The sequence below is a fragment of the Sphaerodactylus townsendi genome, linkage group LG02 (genome assembly GCF_021028975.2).
Source record: "Sphaerodactylus townsendi isolate TG3544 linkage group LG02, MPM_Stown_v2.3, whole genome shotgun sequence".
In the NCBI taxonomy this organism is placed as follows: domain Eukaryota; kingdom Metazoa; phylum Chordata; class Lepidosauria; order Squamata; family Sphaerodactylidae; genus Sphaerodactylus; species Sphaerodactylus townsendi.
Genome location: NC_059426.1, coordinates 8796635 through 8817862, shown reverse-complemented (window position 1 = coordinate 8817862; position 21228 = coordinate 8796635). Strand labels below are relative to the sequence as shown.

The 21228-nt window shown below is 48.2% G+C and overlaps 1 protein-coding gene across 2 annotated transcripts in view; it reads left to right on the top strand.

Moving 5' to 3' along the window:
• The first annotated feature begins 9775 nt into the window (after positions 1 to 9775).
• GLS (glutaminase) overlaps positions 9776 to 21228 on the top strand; it is an 81974-nt gene continuing 70521 nt past the window's right edge. For both annotated transcript variants that reach the window (XM_048486848.1, XM_048486849.1), the window contains exon 1: positions 9776 to 10020. In XM_048486848.1, the coding sequence (XP_048342805.1) occupies positions 9812 to 10020 (209 nt within the window). In that variant the 5' untranslated portion in view covers positions 9776 to 9811. The remainder of the gene's footprint in view (positions 10021 to 21228) is intronic.

Genomic DNA, 21228 nt, shown 5'->3' with positions numbered 1-21228 from the left:
AGGTAAAAATATTCAGTCAATACACCTCGTCAATAAACCTAGACACCATTATCCATATACAAAAAACATAAGTGATATACAAATACTAGGAAAAGTAAACCGACAAAGACCTAAAGCTGTTCTCTTATGTCAGCAGGTTCTATTCAGAGAGCAAAGTGAAATTGACACAGCAGCGGTTAAGTACTTTCAAATAATAGCCTCTAAGCCTCTATAAGCCTCTACATAAACTTCTTGTTACGTTACCTGCTGGATTTAAATATCCCTGGATATTCATTCGAAGAAGTGAAAATTGGGACGGTCACAATTATAAATCAATTGGAACAATTGTAAATCATTTGTTTATGACTCAAGTATTGAGCTTTTGTACGCCAAGGTGCAGTTATTGTTATTGTGTCTGATGAGACCTTAGCACAATGTAGACCCTTCTTCATCTTTTCCCCTAGTTGAGCTGCTGAGCTATTATTTCAAGAGATATCTTCAGGGTGTGCTTTTCTTAGCCATTGCTGCTCACGTGATGTGTGAAATTTCAAGATTGGCCAGTGGATTTCATCCTTCGACATTTCATTCAAGTGTCAATAATACATTTTTATTTGGGTGCTGGATCCTCTGAAGATGCCAGCCACAGATGCAGGCGAAACATCAGGAGAGAATGCTGCTAGAACACGGCCATACAGCCCGGAAACCACACAGCACCCAAGTGATTCCGGCCATGAAAGCCTTCGACAATACATTAATACATTTTTAATTTTTGTCCTCTCCATCTCTATGTAAGAGAAATAAAATGCTGCTTCGGCCATTACCTACTTCAGTCGTCCCCAGCCTGGGTTACGTATACCTCCAGGAGTACGCGGCAGAGAGTTTGGGGGTACGCAGGACAAAATTACATAATGGGTTTGCTAATAGGGGGGTATAATTTTTGGAAAATGGGCTGTCGAGGGGTTCAGAAGTGAAAAAAGGTTGGGAACCACTGACCTCTTCTGTGGATCTCTGCAATTTAAAAAAAGACCAATTTTTCATCTCAGATCCTGAATCTTGACAGTAATTTCAATGATCCTGCAGGTAGAGTTTTATCTGAAATGAAGGCAAATCATTACTCAGTCATCTCTGATGTTTTAACGCAGTGATGGCGAACCTTTTTGACACCGAGTGGCCAAATTGCAACCCAAAACCCACTTATGTATCGCAAAGTGCCAACACGGCAATTTAACCTGAATACTGGTTGGCTCCGAGGCGTGTGTTACTCGGGAGTAAGCTTGGTGGTAGTCATTAGCTTTGCTTTGAAGCAACCATGCAACTCTTCGAACGGGTGAATCACAACCCTAGGAGGGTTCACTCAGAAGCAAGCCCCATTGCCAGCAACTGAGCTTACTCCCATGTAAAGGATCACACTTTAGTTCCTTGTATGAGAATTAGTGGAGTTTAACAGTGCTTAACAGGGTTACCTACACTGATTCCCCAAAACTGGGTCTTAGGTTTAATGCTAATAATCAAGCCCAGCAGCCCAGGCTAGCCTAGGTGTGTGTGGGGTGTGTGTGTGTGACTCCCCCCCCCCACATGATGAACTCTGTTTGCGCGTGCCCACAGAGAGGGCTCTGAGTGCCACCTCTGGCACCCATGCCATAGGTTCGCCACCAGTGTTTTAACGCCTTCATTTTCCTCCCACTTAATGGTGCATGGCGTTATTGCAAAGGGCCCAATTTTTTTTTTTGTTGCCATATGCGGTTTGTTCGTATCATGCATCTCTTATGCACGTCCCAGTTAGTTAGGTTATCAAGGTCAAATAAACCAGGGAAGGAATTTACGATTACTGATGGTTGCGCAAAAGTGCCCAGATGTGTTCTAAGAGCTCAGATTTCTCGGCCCATAAAATGGAGTGAGTTCCGTAAGGACATAAATTACGATACTAAGATAAACATTCGTGGGCGCGATAAGTTGTGCCATTTGCTATGCAGTGATGTTTAGAGTAAAGGTACAAAGTCCTGAGGATATCCTCTCCGAGGTTCCCATTGGCAGAAGTATGTGCTGCATCAGGGGTGTAACAAGGCAAACTGGAGCCCTGGGCAAAACGTGATGCCCCCCCATGGGCGGCTACCCCACCACAACCAAAAACATTTTTTTGCACCAGGTCATTGGTGCCTTCAGGGGGTGCATTTTTAGACATATCACCACCAAAATAGCAGCGTATCATCAGGAGACTGTCCTTATGCTACCCCCCCAGGTTTGGTGCAGTTTGGTTCAGGGAGGCCAAAGTTATAGACCCTCAAAACTAGCCCCCATCTCCTATTAGCTCCCATTGGAAACAATGGGGGATGGGGGCACCCCCTTTGGGAGTCCATAACTTTGGACTCCCTGAACCAAACTGCACCAAACCTGGGGGGTAGCATAAGGACAGTCTCCTGATGATACGCTGAAATTTTGGTGCTGATATGTCTAAAAATGCACCCCCTGCAGGCCAAAAACGGAAAACCACTAAAAATACCCCAAAACAAACCCTGCATTTTTGGTGCCCCCCACAAGGTGATTCCCTGGGCAGCTGCCCACCTTGCCCAATGGGCATTACGCCCCTGTGCTGCATGCACACAATTTGACAACTGTAAATATTTCTAGGAACTGCAATGGCGACCTTTCCCCTAGAAGGGCTTTTAACAAACCTCACGGCAGGTAGCAGTTCGGCAGGGGCAGCAGTTTATCTGGCCAGAGGTGCCATGCAGTCGCACGCCTTACCGGTTGAATTGGTTCCTGTCATTGCTGTGCAGTGGCCACTCCTTTATCCCTCCTGCCCTCAAATTTTTCAGTGCCAAAGTCGCCTCGAGATTGCTTTTTATTGAGTCCCACCTGGGGTGGATTCAAGCTATCGCAACCACTCCTTCGAATTCTCTTCAATCCAAATTTTTCACAAGATAATCCGGACTCCCAAATTGTGTGCCCTAAGTGCAAGCCTCCTTTGTCTGGAGTTAGGTCAAAACTTCCTGGAATCAGCCAGCCATTGAGGACTTTTAGATTCTGGCTGGGCGTAATACATCTCTTCTCAATGGACTGTAATTCCCTGGTCCACTGCTCTGCTCTCTCGACACCCATTCCAACCCCTGGTTTTCCATAAGTGAAGAAGAAATAGCCTCCATTGGACTATCAGTGGATTCACTTTGACCTTGGTCCTATTCAGAAGCTTATAGGCAATTAAAAGGTCAACTATTGGATAGAGAAAGTTCTCTACCCTACCCACCGCAGCCAAGGTAAAACGCGCTCCCCGCAGTACCCTTTCCTCCTCCCATTTGAACGGGGCCACTTGGCATGCACCACCTGTATTGCTTAATGTAAACGTTCCTGTTCAAAGCGAGGGCCATAATGCTCGCCAGGTTTAATGTAATGCCTTCTGCCCTGTTACATGGCAGCAGATTTAATAAGCAAGAAAAGGCTTAAAAGGTTGAAAGTTCTGCCCGTGTAATCGATGGCTCGAAGCTTGAATTTCTGGCCCACCAATCACTTCACTGTCTCAGATTCAAGGAAATCAGATCCAAGTATGTGAATCTCACTCCCTTACATTTACCCTTTCTCCCCGATTTTAATTAGATTACACTACTTGTTGAACAACCCTGATCCTTCTCTCTGTATGATAGTGGCAGACTTTCTCCTGGAAATTACTAAATGCCAGTAGATTTCCTTCGTCCTATCATGTATATCCTGTATTGTATATGCTTTTTAATCTGTTTTTATTATTGTTGTACTGCTTTATGGCAATAAAGGCTTGCTATCTGTCATTGCTGTGCCCAACAGAAGCCCAGACAGAAAAAGCAGCTACAGGGCCATGACTAAACTTATGAATGGAAGGGGGGGGGGGGGGGAAAAATTCCCAAGCCAGCAAATCTAGAAAGAAGCTGCTGAAAAGAATGAAAATATCCTGGGAAGCATGCATGCATGTTAATTCCATCAGAGTGGCTGCTAATATCCGGCCTGGCATTTCTTTAAAAGCTGGAAAGCAGAGGGTTTTTTCTTTCTTTCTTAAAGTTCAGTTTCTGCGCAGCACTGAGTGCTGAGAGCCTTTCAAAATGAATAGTCACCCTGTTTCCCCGAATATAAGACATCCCTGGAAAATAAGACATAGTAGAGGTTTTGCTGAAGTGCGAAATAGAAGGCGTCCCCCGAAAGTAAGACGTAGCAAAGTTTTTGTTTGGAAGCATGTCCGGCGAACAGAACACAGAAAAAGAAGACATCCCCTGAAAATAAGACATAGAGCATCTTTGGGAGCCAAAATTAATATAAGACACTGTCTTATTTTCGGGGAAACACGGTACTACTAAGCTGGAAATCCTGTTTTTAGCTGTATATTGTAACTCTGAAACAGGCTATAGAAACTTAACTAAAGTGATGAAGGTCGAAAGTAAAAGATGTTATTCCCTGTTTACTGCTCAGCCCATCAGAATTACTATTTTTTGTAATTTAAAGCATGCAAGACTTAGGTCTGTAAATTATTAGGTTAGCAACTGCTACTGTAATTTTCCTTTCGGTTTTGTTATCCCAAGATATTTTTTTTCACGCCCCTAAATATTCAAGAGGCTCTGACCAAATTGGATTAACGACTTGTCGCTTAACTGCTGTGTTGAATATTCGATCTAGCACGCACATTTTTCCATGCATCTATTTAATTTCCTGCTTTTCCCGGAAGGCGGCAGCACGTTGGGGGACACGTCACGAAAGTCACTTGTATCCATGGTAACCTCCGTGTGACATTGCAGCTGTCGGTTCCAGTTCTAACACATTTTGAAACAGGAATAGAAAGTGCCGGCGACGTAGCATGTGCTCAAATCAATGTCCAACACGTTAACTGTTTTAGGTGCCAGTTCTCTTGCTGGCACTCATCGTATTTCCATTTTGTTTTGATGGCAGAAAAATATAAGACACCGTTTCCTTACTAAGTTTTGGGTCCCTTCAACGCAGGAATCCATAGAAGAGCTGTAAAGGCTCTAAATAAGGCCAACTATGAGTAGGGAAATAAAGGCAGATTTTGTGGGGGGAGCTGGAGTGGGTGGGATTTGGGGAAGGGAGGGGCCTCGGCAGGTAATCTACCCTCCAAAGCATCCATGTTATATAGGGGAACTGATCAGGGATGGAGCAAGGGGGAACTGCGCCTGGGGTACGCTGTACCCTGCCAATACCCCGCCTTTGAATGTCCTCTCCCGGAATATCACCCCTCTCGGCCAGCTCCCCGCGACCAGCGCAAAGCCCTCCCTCCCTCTCCGGCGTAGTCTCGGGTGCCGTTTGCACCCCACCCCACCCCCTTGGCACTACACAGTGGTGGGATCCAAAAATTTTAGTAACAGGTTCCCATGGTGGTGGGATTCAAACTGTGGCATAGCGCCAATGGGGCTGGGCGGGGCACGACGGGGGCGTGGCCGGGCATTCCAGGGGCGGGGCATTCCGGGGCGGGGCTGTGGCAAGGACGTAGCCACTGTGCGGGTCCTTGGGTGGGAAACGAATGCACGCAGGCGCAGGCTACCACGCACGCCGGTGCCCCTCCTGCTAGGCTGCTTCAAGTTCTGCGCGCTACAGCTGAGAGGAGGGCCGTAACTAAGGCAAAACTCACGTGGCAAAATCACCAATTAGTAACCCCCTCTCGACACACACAAATAATTAGTAACCTACTCTCGGGAACCTGTGAGAACCTGCTGGATCCCACCTCCGGCACTACACCACTGGAACTGATCTCTCTAGTCCAGGACTGATCTCTGTAATTCCAGGAACTCTCCAGGCCCCGTGTGCAAGTTGTCAACTCATTCTTCACAAGTGCTATCAATGTTTTGATTTGGGGCGGGGGCAGCTTTTCTGCTTCTGCTACAGTTTTTACAAGATTGAGTCCAACATAACTGACCTTTTCTGTTTTCATAGGAAACACTGGCCCTTTCCACACAAACCTTTGAAATATTTTCAGGCAAGAGATAAAACATTTTCTGCACGGTGTTCCACATTCTCTTTTCCCCTTTGGTTACCAAAAACGTTTGGTCCAAGTCCCCCTTTAAAAGAATTCTTTGGTTTGAAACATTTTCAAGACATCTTCCCTTGAGCAGCAGTGGCGTAGTGGCTAAGAGCAGTAGCTAAGAGCAGGTGCATTCTGATCTGGAGGAACCGGGTTTGATTCCCAGCTCTGCCACTTGAGTTGTGGAGGCTTATCTGGGGAATTCAGATTAGCCTGTACACCAGCTTGGTGACCTTGGGCTAGTCACAGCTTCTCTCAGCCCCACCTGCCTCACAGGGTGTTTGTTGTGAGGGGGGAAGGGCAAGGAGATTGTAAGCCCCTTTGAGTCTCCTGCAGGAGAGAAAGGGGGGATATAAATCCAAACTCTTCTTCTTCTTCTTCTTCTTCTTCTTCTTCTTCTTCTTCTTCTTCTTCTTCTTCTTCTTCTTCTTCTTCTTCTTCGTCTTCGTCTTCGTCTTCGTCTTCGTCTTCGTCTTCGTCTTCTTCTTCTTGATGTGCAGGCATATTGAAAATGTTTTATCTTTCCTGCTGCCATTTTCAATGTCCCTGTGCCATCTCAAACTTCCTCCTTGGCATCCATTAGCCTCTTTATTTTCATCATTTCTGTGTGTCCCCACCCCCACCCCCTTGAGGTTAAATCTTTGAACCATCAAATACAGGTAGCTGCAGAGAACCCCAGCTGGGAAGCACTGAAGCAATGATGCATCCATTCAACCAACAACCAAAAAAAGGAGAACACTGCTCATGATGGGGGCAAATGTGGACAAACATTGTGGTAAGGGGGCGATCGAAAACGATTTGCAAACATTTTTGCAAACCTTTTAGGTGCCTTGAGTAGCAGGGATCACCGATAAAAGGATCTTGCTCAGACCAATATTCTCTGCTGCTTTTCTGCCTTATTTTCTTCTCAGGCGAGAACGTTTTGGTGAAATGTGCAGGAGCTAAGACAGCAAGTCTATAAAGGAAGAATTCTTCACTAGAAATAAGAATGTAAAAAACGTAAAAGACTACAGGAAGGGGAAATTAAAAAACCATAATGTTGCGAAGTCTAACATCTCTGTCAATAGAACATCTAGGGGGCTAACACATATCGAATTACACCGATCCTATACCATCTGCACTGGCTGCCGATTGAGTTCCGGATTGTGATAAGGTTCCCAAAGTGTTGGTTTTTGACTCTTCAAAGCCATTCTCAAGGCGGTCTCGGACTCCTCGTGCATACCTGAGGGACCAATTCCTCTCCCTCATATATATTGCCCAGTCGTAGGATTCCTCCACTCCCTCGGAGGAGGGACCTTTCCTACCTGCAAGTGATCCCCCCTGGCTCAAAAATGATCAGGTTGGTCCCTCAAGCAGTAGGTGGCAGGGTTTTTCAGCCCTGGCCCCTACCTTTTTTTTGGTGGAACAGGCTCCCTAGGGGAGATCATCAGGGTCCCGCGGGACTTACAGAGCTTTCCCACCAAGAGGGCCTGTAAAGGACTTGACCCTGTTCCGGGCCAGGCATGCTGGGCCAATAGCCTAAGCTTAAAAAAATGCATCTTACCATGTCATCTGGTCTGCCGTGGGCACAATGTGGGGGGGAGTGGGGGAGCCAGACGCCGTCCACCAGAGGCGTTCCCTCCCATTGGGGCAAAGTGGGCAGTTGCCCTGGGCGCAGCCTCCTGTGGGGGGGCGAGGTTCGCTTTGTGGGATTTTTTTTGTATTTTGTGTGTTTTTTCCATTTTTTTTGGGCTGCAGGGGGCGCGGTTTTAGCGCTAGCAGCACTTTTAAAATTTCAGGAATTCTTCAGAGAGACTTTCCTGATGATACCACTCCAGGTTTGGTGGAGGTTTGGTTTAGAGTAGTTCAAAGTTATGTGGACTCCCAAAGCGAGTGTATTCCCATCCTCCATTGTTTCCCGTTTAAATGGGGAGCTTATAGGAGATGAGGGCTACACCTTTGAGGGTCCATAACATTGGACCCCCTGAACCAAACTTCACCAAACCTGGGTGGTATCATCAGTAGGGTCTCACAAAGATACTCTGAAATTTTGGTGCTGCTATCTTAATAATTGCTCCCCTGACAGCAGGCACCCCCTAAATTTCCCTAGATTTTCTTTTTAAATCCACCCCCTTCCTGCCAATGCTTGTTTTCTTTCTTTCTTTTATTCTCTCACTGCCTAATAAAGGTTGTTGTTGTTGTTGTTGTTGTTGTTGTTGTTGTTATTATTATTAAATCCATCCCCTTCAGCATAGATTTAAAGGGAGAATCTGAGGTCCCCGGTTTAAACATTGAAAGTGATGCTGTTTCAGGGTGGGGGAGAATCCACCCCAAAAAGGTGCTATAACTTTCTTAATGTTAGCGAATTCGTGACCCCAGATTCTCCCTTTAAGGTGGATTTAAAAGGAGAATCTGGGCTCCCTAGTTTAAACACCATTGAAAATAATGCTGTTTGGGGGTGGATTCCAGCATCACTTGTTTAAACTAGGGAGCCCAGATTTTCCTTTTAAATCCACCTTAAAGGAAGAATCTGGGGTCCCCTGTTTACATAACATTGAAAGTGATGCTGTTTTCCCCAATTGGGGGGATTGGATACAACGGTAATAAAACATTTCGAAAGCATTTTGAAAATGTTTTCAAAAAATATTTCTGCTGTGTTCAAATTTGTGAGTTGGGGCATGTTCTATAATGTGATGGTGACTTTGAAACAACCTGGTGGAAAAATCATTGTTTGGTTACCATTTCGGAGAGGCTGGTCACCATTAGGGGTGGGGCATCAAACTCAGGTTTGGGTACCCAGGGCTCCCAGTTTCGTCCTAGGTCACTTCCCTCGGCCGTCCACATTTTTAATGGGTTCTGTTTTTATGTAATTGGTATTTAAATTATGTTTTAATGTATGTTTTAACCTGTTGTGAACCGCCTTGAGCCCTCAGCTGGAGGGCGGTATATAAAACAAACAAACAAACAAACAAACAAACAAGTAAATAAAATATATCCTACCAGTACAAGGAAGCAGCTAAAGTCCCCCTCCGCATAACTACTTTATATGTTTTTTAATCATTTCTTTTAATTGTCATAGTTTCCTTCGATAAATAATAGCCTTCTCTACAGCTGCAGATCTGGGAGGAGTGGGGTTCGATTTTATGTGTTTTTTTTATTATTTATTTTAATTGTCACAGTTTTATTAGTTTATTGACAGTTCGACAGGTGTCAAACTCATAGGGAGGTTTCCTCCAGATGGCCCATAGATTCGTTACAGTTCCTTATCATCCCCTGCCAGCATCATGCTGGCAGGGGATGATGGGAACTGTAGTCCATAACATCTGGAGGGCCGCAGAGTTTGACACCTGTGGTCTAAACAATGATTATTTTAACTGTTTTAATATACTTATATGATCTCGTGATTGTTTTAAACTGTTGTTGCCGCCCTGAGCCCCTTGGGGAAGGGCGGGGTACAAATCTACACATAAATAACATGTAGTTGTGATGATGTTTTGTTGTGATCTTTATTGTCTCGTGATCCTTCACTGGGATCTTTTCTTGCTCAAGAACTGGGGGGATGAGGCAGGGCGGACATATTTTATGAATAAACCCAAATAACCCAGCGAGGCCCCATGCGGGAGCGAGGCCGGCCGAGGCGGGAAAGCCACGCTCCCCTCCTCCGCACGGCCGGGCTCCAAGTGCGCCACATCTTCCACACGCCCGGCGGGGGCGGGGCCAGGCGCGACGGGCGGCTCCGGCGGCCAATGGGCGCGGCCAGGAGGCGGCGCCGGCGCGGCGGCGGGCCAATGGGGCGGCCGGCGGGGCGTGGCAAGGAGGGTGGGCCGCCGGCCGGGCCGCGGTGCGCCTCAGAGACGGAGGATGCTGCAGCTGCGGCGGGCCCTGCTGGCGCTCGGGGCGGCCGGCCTGGGCTGCTGCTGCCGCCGCCTGGTCCTGAGGAGGCTCCCCGCCGCCTCGCCCGGCCGCCGCGCCTTGTGCAACCGCTCCGAGGGCGCCGGGCCCAACGGCTCCGAGCCGCCCAAAGAGGACGCCGCCGCCGCCGCCGCCGCCGCCGCCGCAGGGGCCGAGAAGTGAGCGCGGGGCGGGGGGGGGGGGGGAAGCCGGGGCTGCTCGAGGCCCTCAGCCGGGCCCTTCCCTCCTGGCCGGCCGAGTGCTGGTTTCGCCTGTGGCTGCTTCTTGCAACAACAGCCCTGTGGGGTGGGCCGGGCGGGGAGAGGATGGCCCGGGGCGGCAGGAAAGGCCCGTGGTGCTTCTCCCCTCCTCCCCGGGTGTCTTCACAACAGCCTTGTGAGGTAGGGGAGGCAGAGGGAGGAGGGACGGAGCGAGCATGTCACAGCAGCCCTGCGAAGTAGGTTTGGTTGAAAGAGAGGTCCAAGGTCGGCAGGAAGCGCCCGCGGCTCCTTTTCCTTCCCTCGGGTATTTCCCAACAACCCTGCAAGGTAGGTGATGCAGAGAGAGCATGGCTGGGTCAAGATTCGCCTTTTCCTTCCCTCGGGTATTTCCCAACAACCTTGCGAGGTAGGTGATGCAGAGAGAGCGTGGCTGGGTCAGGATTCGCCAGGGATGTCACAGCAGCCCTGCGAAGTAGGTTTGGTTGAAAGAGAGGTCCAAGGTCGGCAGGAAGCGTTTCCTACGGGTTCCTTGTCCTCCTCGAGCATTCTTGCAACAACCCTCAAGCAGGTAGGTGATGCAGAGAAAACATGGCTGGGTCAGGATTCGCCAGGGATGTCACAGCAGCCCTGCGAAGTAGGTTTGGTTGAAAGAGAGGTCCAAGGTCGGCAGGAAGCGCCCGCGGTTCCTTTTCCTTCCTTGGGTGTTTCCCAACAACCTTGCGAGGTAGGTGATGCAGAGAAAACATGGCTGGGTCAAGATTCGCCAGGGATGTCACAGCAGCCCTAAGCTTGGCGCAGGTTTGGTTGAAAGAGAGTGTCCAGCGGTCGGGCAGGAAGCTATTACGTTCCTTTTCCTTCCTTGCAAGTGTTCCCAAACAAACTCCTATGCGAGGTAGGTGATGCAGAGAAAACATGGCTGGGTCAAGATTCGCCAGGGATGTCACAGCAGCCCCACAGCGGCGCAGGTTTGGTTGGAAAGAGAGGTCCAAGGTCGGCAGGAAGCCTCATGCGTTCCTTTTCCTCCCTCGGGTATTTCCCAACGACCCTGCGAGGTAGGTGATGCAGAGAGAGCATGGCCGGGTCAGGATTCGCCAGGGATGTCACAGCAGCCCTGCGAAGTAGGTTTGGTTGAAAGAGAGGTCCAAGGTCGGCAGGAAGCGCCCTCAGAGGCTGTGAGTTCCTTTTCCTCCCTCGGTATTTCTCCTAACGCAATTCCCAAGCGAGGTAGGGTGGATGCAGAGAGAGCATGGCCGGGTCAAGATTCGCCAGGGATGTCACAGCAGCCCCGCGCGGCAGGGTTTGCCCCCAGTTGGAAAGAGAGGTCCCAGGTCGGGCAGGGAAGCCAGCTCATGTTCCTTTTTTTCCTCCCTCGGTATTTCCCTCTAACGACCACTCTGGCAGGTAGGTGATGGTGAGAGAGCATGGCCGGGTCAGATTCGGCCATGGGGATGTCACACAGCAGCTCACTGGGCGCTGTGTTTGGATTGAGAAAGAGAGGTCCAAGGTCGGCAGGAAGCGCCCGCGGTTCCTTGTCCTCCCCTCGGGTATTTCCCAACGACCCTGCGAGGTAGGTGATGCAGAGAGAGCATGGCTGGGTCAGGATTCGCCAGGGATGCCACAGCAGCCCCGTGAGGAAGGTTTGCTTGGATGAGAGGGAAGATGACTGGCCCAAGGTCAGCAGAAAGGGTCTGTGGTTCTTTTTTCCCTCCTCCTCAGGAGTTTCTGCAACAGCCTTGCGAGGTAGGTCGTGCAGTGAGAGGGTGGCCAGCCCAAGATCTGTTCGGAGTATCCATGATTCTTCCTATCTTATCACCTCAACAGCTATGGGGTAGCTCTGGTTGAAAGAGAGGGAGCAATTCTGACCTAAGGTCAGCAGGAAAGATCTGTGATTCCTCTTCTCTGCCCCTCCCTGTTATTTCCACAACAGCCCTGCGAAGTAAGTTATGCAGAGAGAAGGTGGCCAGCCTAAGATCCGTTAGAAAGGTCCATGATTTGACCTGATTTATCCTCAGCATAGCCCTGCGGGCTGGGTTAGCCTGAAAGAGAGAAAAGTCAGTTTGTTTTTTATTCCTCTTCCTTCTGTTTTATTCTCACAACAACCCTTTCAGGTGGGTTGGGCTGAAAGGGAGGCAGGATGACTGGCCCATGTTTAACCAGGTGGTTCCTTTTCCTTTCTTTTATGTTCCCTATAACCCTGTGAGGTTGGCAAGGCAGAGAGAGATGCACACACTCAATCACTGGCCTGTGGTCAGCTCGAAAGGTTCATTTTCTATCCAAGCCAAGTTCATTTTCCTCCTGCTTTATGTTCCCTATGGACCTGTGAGGTAGGTGAGGTGGAGAGAGATGCACAAAGACTAGTCCCGTGGTGGCGAACCTTTGGCACTCCAGATGTTATGGACTACAATTCCCATCAGCCCCTGCCAGCATGGCCAATTGGCTGATGGGAATTGTAGTCCATAACATCTGGAGTGCCAAAGGTTCGCCACCACGGGACTAGTCCAAAGCTAGCCGGGAATGTCTCTGGTTTTTCCTTCTTCTGTTCTGCCCCCACATCAACCTTGTGAGGTAGATGATGCTGAGGAAGAGCACATGCTGAGGACACTCACACATTTCACGGAACAATGGGGGTTTGGGCTTCAGGCTCCCCAGTTGTGTTACTGTGTTCTACCCTTCTTGTTCCTTCAGAAAGAGACTTGGGTCCACATACGCGGCTGCCGTCTCTTTTATCCTCCCAACAGTCACCATTAATGAGGTTGTGGTGAGATTGTAGCCGGCCCAGGTTCACCTGGGAAACTTTGAGGCAGGAATTTGAACCTGGATCTATCTAATCTTGGTAAGTTCTAAACTATCGTTGTCAAGCACTTGGTTTGATCCTGCTTTGGCCTTTCCTTCGAGAGGTGAAGGTTTTCTAGGAAGTGAAGTGTGATGGGTTTTTTCCCCCAGTTAATGTGTTGTGTTTGAATCATTTGAATAATTGTTGGTCTGTTTTTCCTTTAAGGCTCAGGTGTCAAACTCGCGGCACCATGCTGGCAGGGGATGATGGGAACTGTAGTCCATAACATCTGGAGGGCCGCGAGTTTGACACCTATGCTTTAAGGGCATCCAGGATAGTTCACAAGGTCCTCTTCTGTATGGCATCCTCACAACAACCCTGTAAAGTAGGCTGACAGGGAGGGGGCTCAAAGTTGCCCATTGTTTTTCATGGCCGAGTGGGTGTTTGATTCCCGGCCCCTTGCACTATACAGTGTGGTACTCTAACCACGCTGGCTCATACGTTGGCTTTTTCCCTTCCTTTTACCCTATTATTTTAAATTAAGAGGTAAAGATACCGTGTTTCCCCGAAAATACGATAGGGGTTTATATTAATTTTTGCTCCAAAAGATGTGTTGGGGCTTATTTTCAGGGGATGTCTTATTTTTTCCCCATAATGTTGCACTCCCCCACATGACCAGATCAGTTGTGCCAGGAAATCTGTAGCTAGGGTTTATTTTTGGAGAAGGCTTATATTTCAAGCATCCTCCAAAAATCCCGAAAAATCATTCTAGGGCTTTGGGGGGTGGGGGGTGGGCTTATTTTCGAGGAAACAGGGTTTCCTGTTCAAGCATTGGGTCATTATTGACCCATGGGGTGACATAACATCACAGCGTTTACTAGGCAGACTCTACTTACAGGATGGTTTGCCCATTGCCTTCCCCAGGCGTCTGCACTTTCCCCCCAGCAAGCCAAGTACTTGTTTTACTGACCTCAGAAGGATGAAAGACTGAGTCAACCTTGTGTTGGCTACCTGAAACCGACTTCTGTTGGGATTGAACTCGTGTCTTGAGCTGAGCTTGGACTGCAGTCCTGCAGCTTAGCGCTCTGTGCCACAGGGCTCCTATGTTATTTTAGATTACCACCCAACACCCATTCACAAATGGCATTTGCAACCTGTAGTCCAGGGGTCTGCAACCTGCGGCTTTCCAGATGTTCATGGACTACAATTCCCATCAGCCCCTGCCAGCATGGCCAATTGCAGACCCCTGTTGTAGTCCAAGCACTGGATGTTGTCATCTAGCGACATATGTATTTTTCAAAATGTGAGTAAGTTGGGGAATTTCAGTGTAGGAGTCCCAGGTGCCAGGGCAGGGTCTTCAAATCTACGGGTAGCACTTGAGTATTCAGCCTTGGAAAACTGTCAGTGCCACCAAGCACTGTAGTAGCTAGAACATAAGTCCTGTGTCTCCTTAAAGGGTAACAGGATTTGTTCTGGCATCAGCTTTTGTGAGTCATGGCTCACTTCGTTAAATAGCAGGTAGAAGACATCACATTAAGTATGCTTAAAGGAAAAATTACGAGAGAGAAGAGGAAGGTATAAGGTAGGGGTAGAGAGGTCTGATCCCATCGTAAATCTTTCAGGTGGGATTCTGTGTGTAAGGGACTTGGGCAGATTAATAGATGCAATCCTGTGCAGAGTTACTGCAGTCTTGGCCCATTGACATGAATGAGTTATATCAGAGATGTTCCAGTCTCTCTCATAGGGTACGGATAAACAGAAGGGCAGTTGTGTTGGGTAAACAACAGTGAATTCAGGAAGAAGTCTGAAGCTATGAAAAAGTTAACTGACATCCATAAAGGGTTGTAATACATTTACAAAGTGTTTTAGAAGAGCCAGTTGAAGTTTGGAAAAAGCAAGTCTTGAGCAATTAGAAGTTATAGAGAGTAGAGAAAGGTCAGATATACTGTGTTTCCCCGAAAATAAGACAGGGTCTTATATTAATTTTTGCTCCAAAAGGTGCGTTAGGGCAGTGGTGGCGAACCTCTGGCATGCATGCCAGAGGTGGCACTCAGAGCCCTCTCTGTGGGCACGTGCGCACAGAGTTCGTCATGTAGGGGGAGCAGAAAATCACTCCCATACACACACATCTAGGCTGGCCTTGCTTCTGATTAAACCCTCCTAGGGCTGTGATTCACCCATTCGAAGCGTTGCACAGTTGCGTCACCAAACGTACTCCCATGTAACACACGCCTTGGAGCAAACCGTTTTTTCTAAACTAAAACCTCAGTATTCAGGTTAAATTTTGAGTTGCAATTTGGGCATTCGGTCTCGAAAAGGTTCGCCATCGCTGCGTTAGGGCTTATTTTCAAGGGATGTCTTATTTTTTCTCCATGATTTTGCGCCCCCCAGGTGATCAGATCAGTTGCACCAGGAAATCTGTAACTAGGACTTATTTTTGTAGGGATATTTCAAGCATTCTCCAAAAATCCCAAAAAATCATTCTAGGACTTATTTATAATTACCAGATCCATAGCAGTCCTTTCGAGTATCATCCCTGGAAGATTTATGACACGATTCGCACCGAGCCCCTCTTTTCTTTGATAATTTTCCCTTATAACAATGTGGAATAGATTCTCTTTATAACATCCAAAGAGTCGAGCTCTGACTCATGGTAGCTGTTGCTGTAATAGAGGTTGTTTGCCTTTCATGTAGCTCCTGTTTTTCATTTTGCTGCAATAATCTAACGTGGCCTACCCCGTCGCAATTAATTGCAGCTAACCCCTGTTTTGCTAGGATTTTTAAGCGTTGGGGCTTGTAGGTCAACAGACGAATCTAGTTTCATGTTAGATTCCATGACTTCCTCTCGCTGTGAAAATGAGGCACTCCTATTCACATTTCCTTCCTTCCGTTGATTTGTATCCACTCACCTTGACAAAGCTGACTCAGAGTGGCTTGTATTTTAAAAAACCATGTACAATACATCTGGTATCCTTAAAACTCCAACCAAGAGTGGAACATTTTGTAACTTAAAACATTCCCCCCAACCCCTGTGCCACACAGTCAAAAGAGGAGGGGAAAGGAGGCCAGTCAAGATGAATCATACCCCATTGCTGCCCTCAACCATATTCCTGGCGGAACGTCTTACAGACCCTGTGGAATTGAGATAGATTACCACAAGGCCCTACTCTGGCTGGACAGAGTGTTCCACCAGGCTGGGGCCAGAGTTGAAAAGGCTCTGGCTCTAGTCGAGAACTATCAGACACCTCTTGGGCCACGGATTGAGCATGTGTTCGAAGTAGCTCATTGCTGGGTGCTTACTGCTAGCGTATCTGTTGCAACCATAATAAGGTGACTGAAAGAACAGTAGAAACGTGATTCTGAATGCTGTCCCTTCTATAGGCTCGATTCCAAGCATTACGTAGAATAATGCACTTTCAAACCAAGCTTTCAGTGCTTTTTGAAGCTAAAAGGAACAGCAAGGCATCCACTTGCACAAACAGTTGTGAAAAGTGGTTTGAAAACACATTGTTTTGCAAGTAAAGAAAGTAGCCTTTATGGACTCATGTCTGGGGAAAAATGTTGTCTTGTACAGGTCAAAGTAGTAACGTAGAAATAATCTATAAGTGTATTGTGTGCTTCTCATCTGATCAGTAGCCATCCGCTGCCACCCTCCCGTCTGTCTTCTCATCTTCTCTGCTTCAAGTGGCACTGGGTGCTGGAAGGGATTAGGGAAATAACACCCCCAAATGTCATGCTGGCTGCCATGCTGCCCTCCACCCTCTTTGAGGAATCCTTCCCTCTGCCAATTCCCAGACTCAAGAACTGAGCTTTGCTATAACATAAGACAACACTTCTGGTTTTGTCTTTAATGACAGGATCCTGGTACGTATCCATCTGTTGCTTTGAGCAAAATTTGAGTCTTCCGGCTATCTGAAGCGCCTGCCTCCATTGAAGGAAGAGCCACTTTCTTATGTTGTAGAGCAGTGGTGGCGAACCTAAGGCACGGGTGCCAGAGGTGGCACTCAGACCCCTCTCTGTGGGCACTTGCAGTGCCTCCCCATTTCAGTAGGGCTGGCTCCGGAGCTTAAAGCTGGCCGTGATTATTAGCATTAAACCGAAGACCCAGTTTTGGGGAAGCAGTGTAGGTAACCCTGTTAAGCGCTGTTAAGCCCCACTGATTTTCATGCGAAGAACTAAAGCACGATCCTTTACCTGGGAGTAAGCCTCAATTGCTGCAAATGGGGCTTGCTTCTGGAAGTAAAACCCTGTGGGTCGTGATTCACCCATTGGAAGAGTTGCACGGTTGCTTCAAAGCAAAGCCGCCGACTACCACCAAGCTGACTCTCGAAAGTAACACGCAGCCCACGGAGCCAACCGCTTTTTTTCTATACTGAAACCTCAGTATTCAGGTTAAATGGCCGTGTTGGCACTTTGCGATAAATAAGTGGGTTTTGGGTTGCAGTTCGGGCACCCGGTCTCAAAAAGGTTCGCCATCACTGGTCTATACTGATGCACAAGACAGGCTGTGAGCCACCTTAGCAATGAACCGTGGAGTCTCTGAGGTGCTACAAAAACGTCATGGTTGTTGCTCTTCTTAGGAAATTGCGTGTTGCAGGGAATATATTGCCGCCCATAGAAACGTTCAGCAATGCCTGGCTTGTTTCCACATCGGTTGTGATGCTTTCTGTGTCGATTTCTCTCTCTCTCTCTTGCTGCTCTCGAGAAATTACATGTGACAGTTGGTAATAGTAGATTATGTGTTTGTACTAGCTGCTTATCTCAAGGCCGCGTAGTTTTCCATCCAGAGAGCTGAAATGGTATAATTTTCATTGCTAGCGTAGGTCACTGTTTCTGGAAGGAAATATTTCTCCCGAGTTTGTCTTTAGAGCTTGCTGAGCTCACTTATTTTTGCTGTGGTGGGATTGTAGAAATGCATTATCCACACTGGAGTCCCTGTGAAAACTAAGCCAGAACTTGAGGCAGTCACAAGCTGGCTGCAATAGTTGCATTCAAGCCTCCTTCCACACATGCTTTTCTAGAATACCAAAAGCGTTCCTAGACAGAAGAACTGATAGTGGGGTGAGCTCAGGACTCAACTCAAGCCTTCTTCACCCCAGCTCTTTTCTTTTCAGCCTCCAGACTAATAAACCCCTTAGGGCAGGTAAAGTAGCAGTAGACGTGGTTGTCTTTCAGCTAGTGCAGGGTAGGGAACCTGCGGTTTTCCAGGAATACCAGGAACTACTGTTCCCATCAGCCCCTACCAAGCATGGCCAATTGGCCATGCCGACAGAGGCTTGATGGGGTCTATTGTAGTTCCTGAACATCTGGAGAGTCAGAGGTTCCTCATTCTGTTAGTGGGAAAGGGTAAGATTGGCCAGAGTAGTGTTGAGAACATAAGAACAAGCCAGGCTGGATCAGACCAGAGTCCATTCAGTCTAGATTAGACCAGGGTGCCGGGAGCCAGCAGCAGCCTGAGAAGGCTCTTGCTTTCCCAACTCCTGCACAGCTCCCCGGAAAGGAGCACCCGGTGCAGCCACTGGCAGTAGCAGAGTCAGCTGGACTAGATGGACTGTTCCCGGCCCGATCCCAGCTGGCTTGTTCTTGCCTGTTCCTAGCCCTGCCTCAGTCTTGCCATCGGCACTAGCAGAAGACTCACTGATTTACCAGCCTTTTACCCTGTCCCCTAAGAAAAAAAAAAAAAAATGCTGTGGTCATTTGACCGTGGGTTCATGTTTTTGAGCTGGCATGCTGAGAGATTGAATGGAGAGGGTCTCCGACGGTGGCTAAGTCCCTTCCTTCCTTCCCGTATCATTGAACAGTTCATAGCACCAATGCAAGCTCAGTGCAGCCTACAACATCTCCTGCAAAGACAAAGTAAAGTGCTCTCGCATGGGACCGTGTCCAAACCAGCCTATGGGAAACCTCTGAATTGTTGCAGGCAGAATTTCTAGAAATCCCTCCAGTCTGGCACGAATGTATCTACTCCTATGGCGAGAAGATAAATCAAGCAGACTCACTGTTCAGAACGTCAGGGGATAAAGCCTGAGTAAAATTCAATGCCTGTAGGCGTCCAGCCATTGCTACTGCAGCCACGCCCTTGTGCCGCCTTCTGGACAATTTGATGCCCAGCAACCCTGAATGTCTCCATCTGTTGCTCTGCTTTTTGTTTTAAAGCCAGCATAGGTCCTGCAGTGCCCAAACCTGGACATACGGAATACATTTGGCATCAGAGTTCTAGCTTCTGAACAAATGCACAAAACCAAGAACCTAATTCTGAGTGGAATGTCTGATATCAGCGCGTTAATGACTTCCTTTGTACACTTGCTCGACTGGCCTTTGTGTTGGGCCCTCTAAGTGTCATGCCCGTGATTTCATTTCCGTTCCTCCCAGCAACTTTCCATCAGTGCCACCTGGGAGGGGGGCAGCTGCCCCGTGCTGGGTGGGGGTATCCGTGAGTTTCATCTCCACGGTTTGCTGAGCAGCAGCTGGCTCTCAGGAGGCAGAACAAAAAGCCAATCCTGGGACCTGGAGTAGTAGTGGCACGGCAGCGCCGGTGTGAAGGGTGCGGGGCAGGGGCCCTGACTGGCAGGAAGACTGCTGTCTGGGGCGGGGGGGGGGGAGTGGGCAGAGGAGCGGGGAAGGAGAGAGTTGGTAAAGCCAGCCAAGGGGTAGAAGGAGACAGAGGGACTCCCAGCTGCTGTTTGACCCCCCAGCCCTTGAAAGGGATGAGAAGGCCAGGGACAGCCTGAAATCCAAGGAGAGAAAAACGATACCCCAGAGAACAGCGCCAACCCTCCCATGATAGCCAACCCGGCCCCCAAAAATGAGGGACTTGCCCCAGCGTGTGTCAGTCAGTGGGCCCAGAAAAGAGTCGCATCGACCCAGGGAGCACGCTCTTGTGGAAAGGGTCTTCGGAGGCAGCTTCATCGAAGAAGGGAACTCGATGGGGCCAGCTTGACTTCTTGCAGATCCAGTTGCCATAACTCCTGTTTTTCTCCTGGATATTGAAGTTTGGAGGCTCTATAACAGGGGTCCCCAAACTTTTTAAACAGGGGGCCAGTTCACTGTCCCTCAGACTGTTGGAGGGCCGGACTAAAAAAAACTATGAACAAATTCCTATGCACAAATGATTGTAAAATGTTTGATTTCACCTTTCAGCCTTTCTGTCATGGTCTATTTTTAGAACAGTGACCAAAGTATGTCAAGTACAGGGTGGGCTCCAAATATTGTTGGGGAGGCTGTGGAATACCTTTCCCTGTAAAAAAAAGCAGAACTTTCCCAATGAAGCATTCCATCTAACCCAGGATCAGGTATCTTCCTGGGTTCTTTTCCTCCTCCTAGCATGCCACAGTGAGCGATCTCGGCCAAAGCCTGGACTGATGCCAATGGGAGTGAGGCGGAACAGAAAGCCTGAGAGCAACACATGGAGTAGCCAAGAGGGAAGAGCGGAGCAGGTATTGCCACATGTAAGGCTTCCAACTCTGGGTCAGAAAATGCATATGGAGATTTGGGGGTGCCATCATGTAACTGCAATCAACGGCCGTTGGGGCCAGTTCCTCCTCTCCCTCGAGCCCCCACTGCACATGAATGGAGCCATCATTGCCATGCCTGGTGGGCCGGATAAATGCCTTCAGGGGGCCACATTTGGCCCCCGGGCCGTAGTTTGGGGACCCCTGCTCTATAATTTACTCTGAGGCATTGAAATGGAGTTAACAAGATTGTCTGACCTGTAGCGAGTACATCATTTTTGTCAGTGAACTTTTAGACAGTTTTTTTGTTGACATCCCTTTTAATTCTGTAACCGTTGTGTGTTGGCATCATTCATCAGATTTCTTATGCTGTCTGAATTGTTTTCTGCAGTCTGTAATCTGCCTTGAGTCTCAGTGGGACAGGAGGGCTACAAATAAAGCGAATGAACGACTTTGTCATAAAGCAGTGGTGGCAAACCTTTGGCACTCCAGATGTTATGGACTACAATTCCCATCAGCCAATTGGCCATGCTGGCAGGGGCTGATGGGAATTGTAGTCCATAACATCTGGAGTGCCAAAGGTTCGCCACCACGGTCATAAAGTCTTGGAAGGTACGAGTGGGACCCTGTAAATGCTTGAAGAGAGGACAGGAATTCTCTCCATGTCTTCTCCCATCTATTTTCCATATAAGCTCAGTATAAAGATGGGAACCAGGATTATTTCGAAGGCAAATGTACCAGAAAACTCAGCTACACCGTTTCCTTCAGCCATTGTATGAGCTTGTCTTTGCCTCAGGGAAAGAAGTGTAGCAAGTTAACGCTTTTTGCTTGAGTAAGATTTGGCATATTGAGAATGCAGATGCTTTTCCTCCCAGCATGGCCCATTGGCAGAGCTGACGGAAATCATAGTCCATGAACATCTGGAGGGTCATAGGTTGGAGA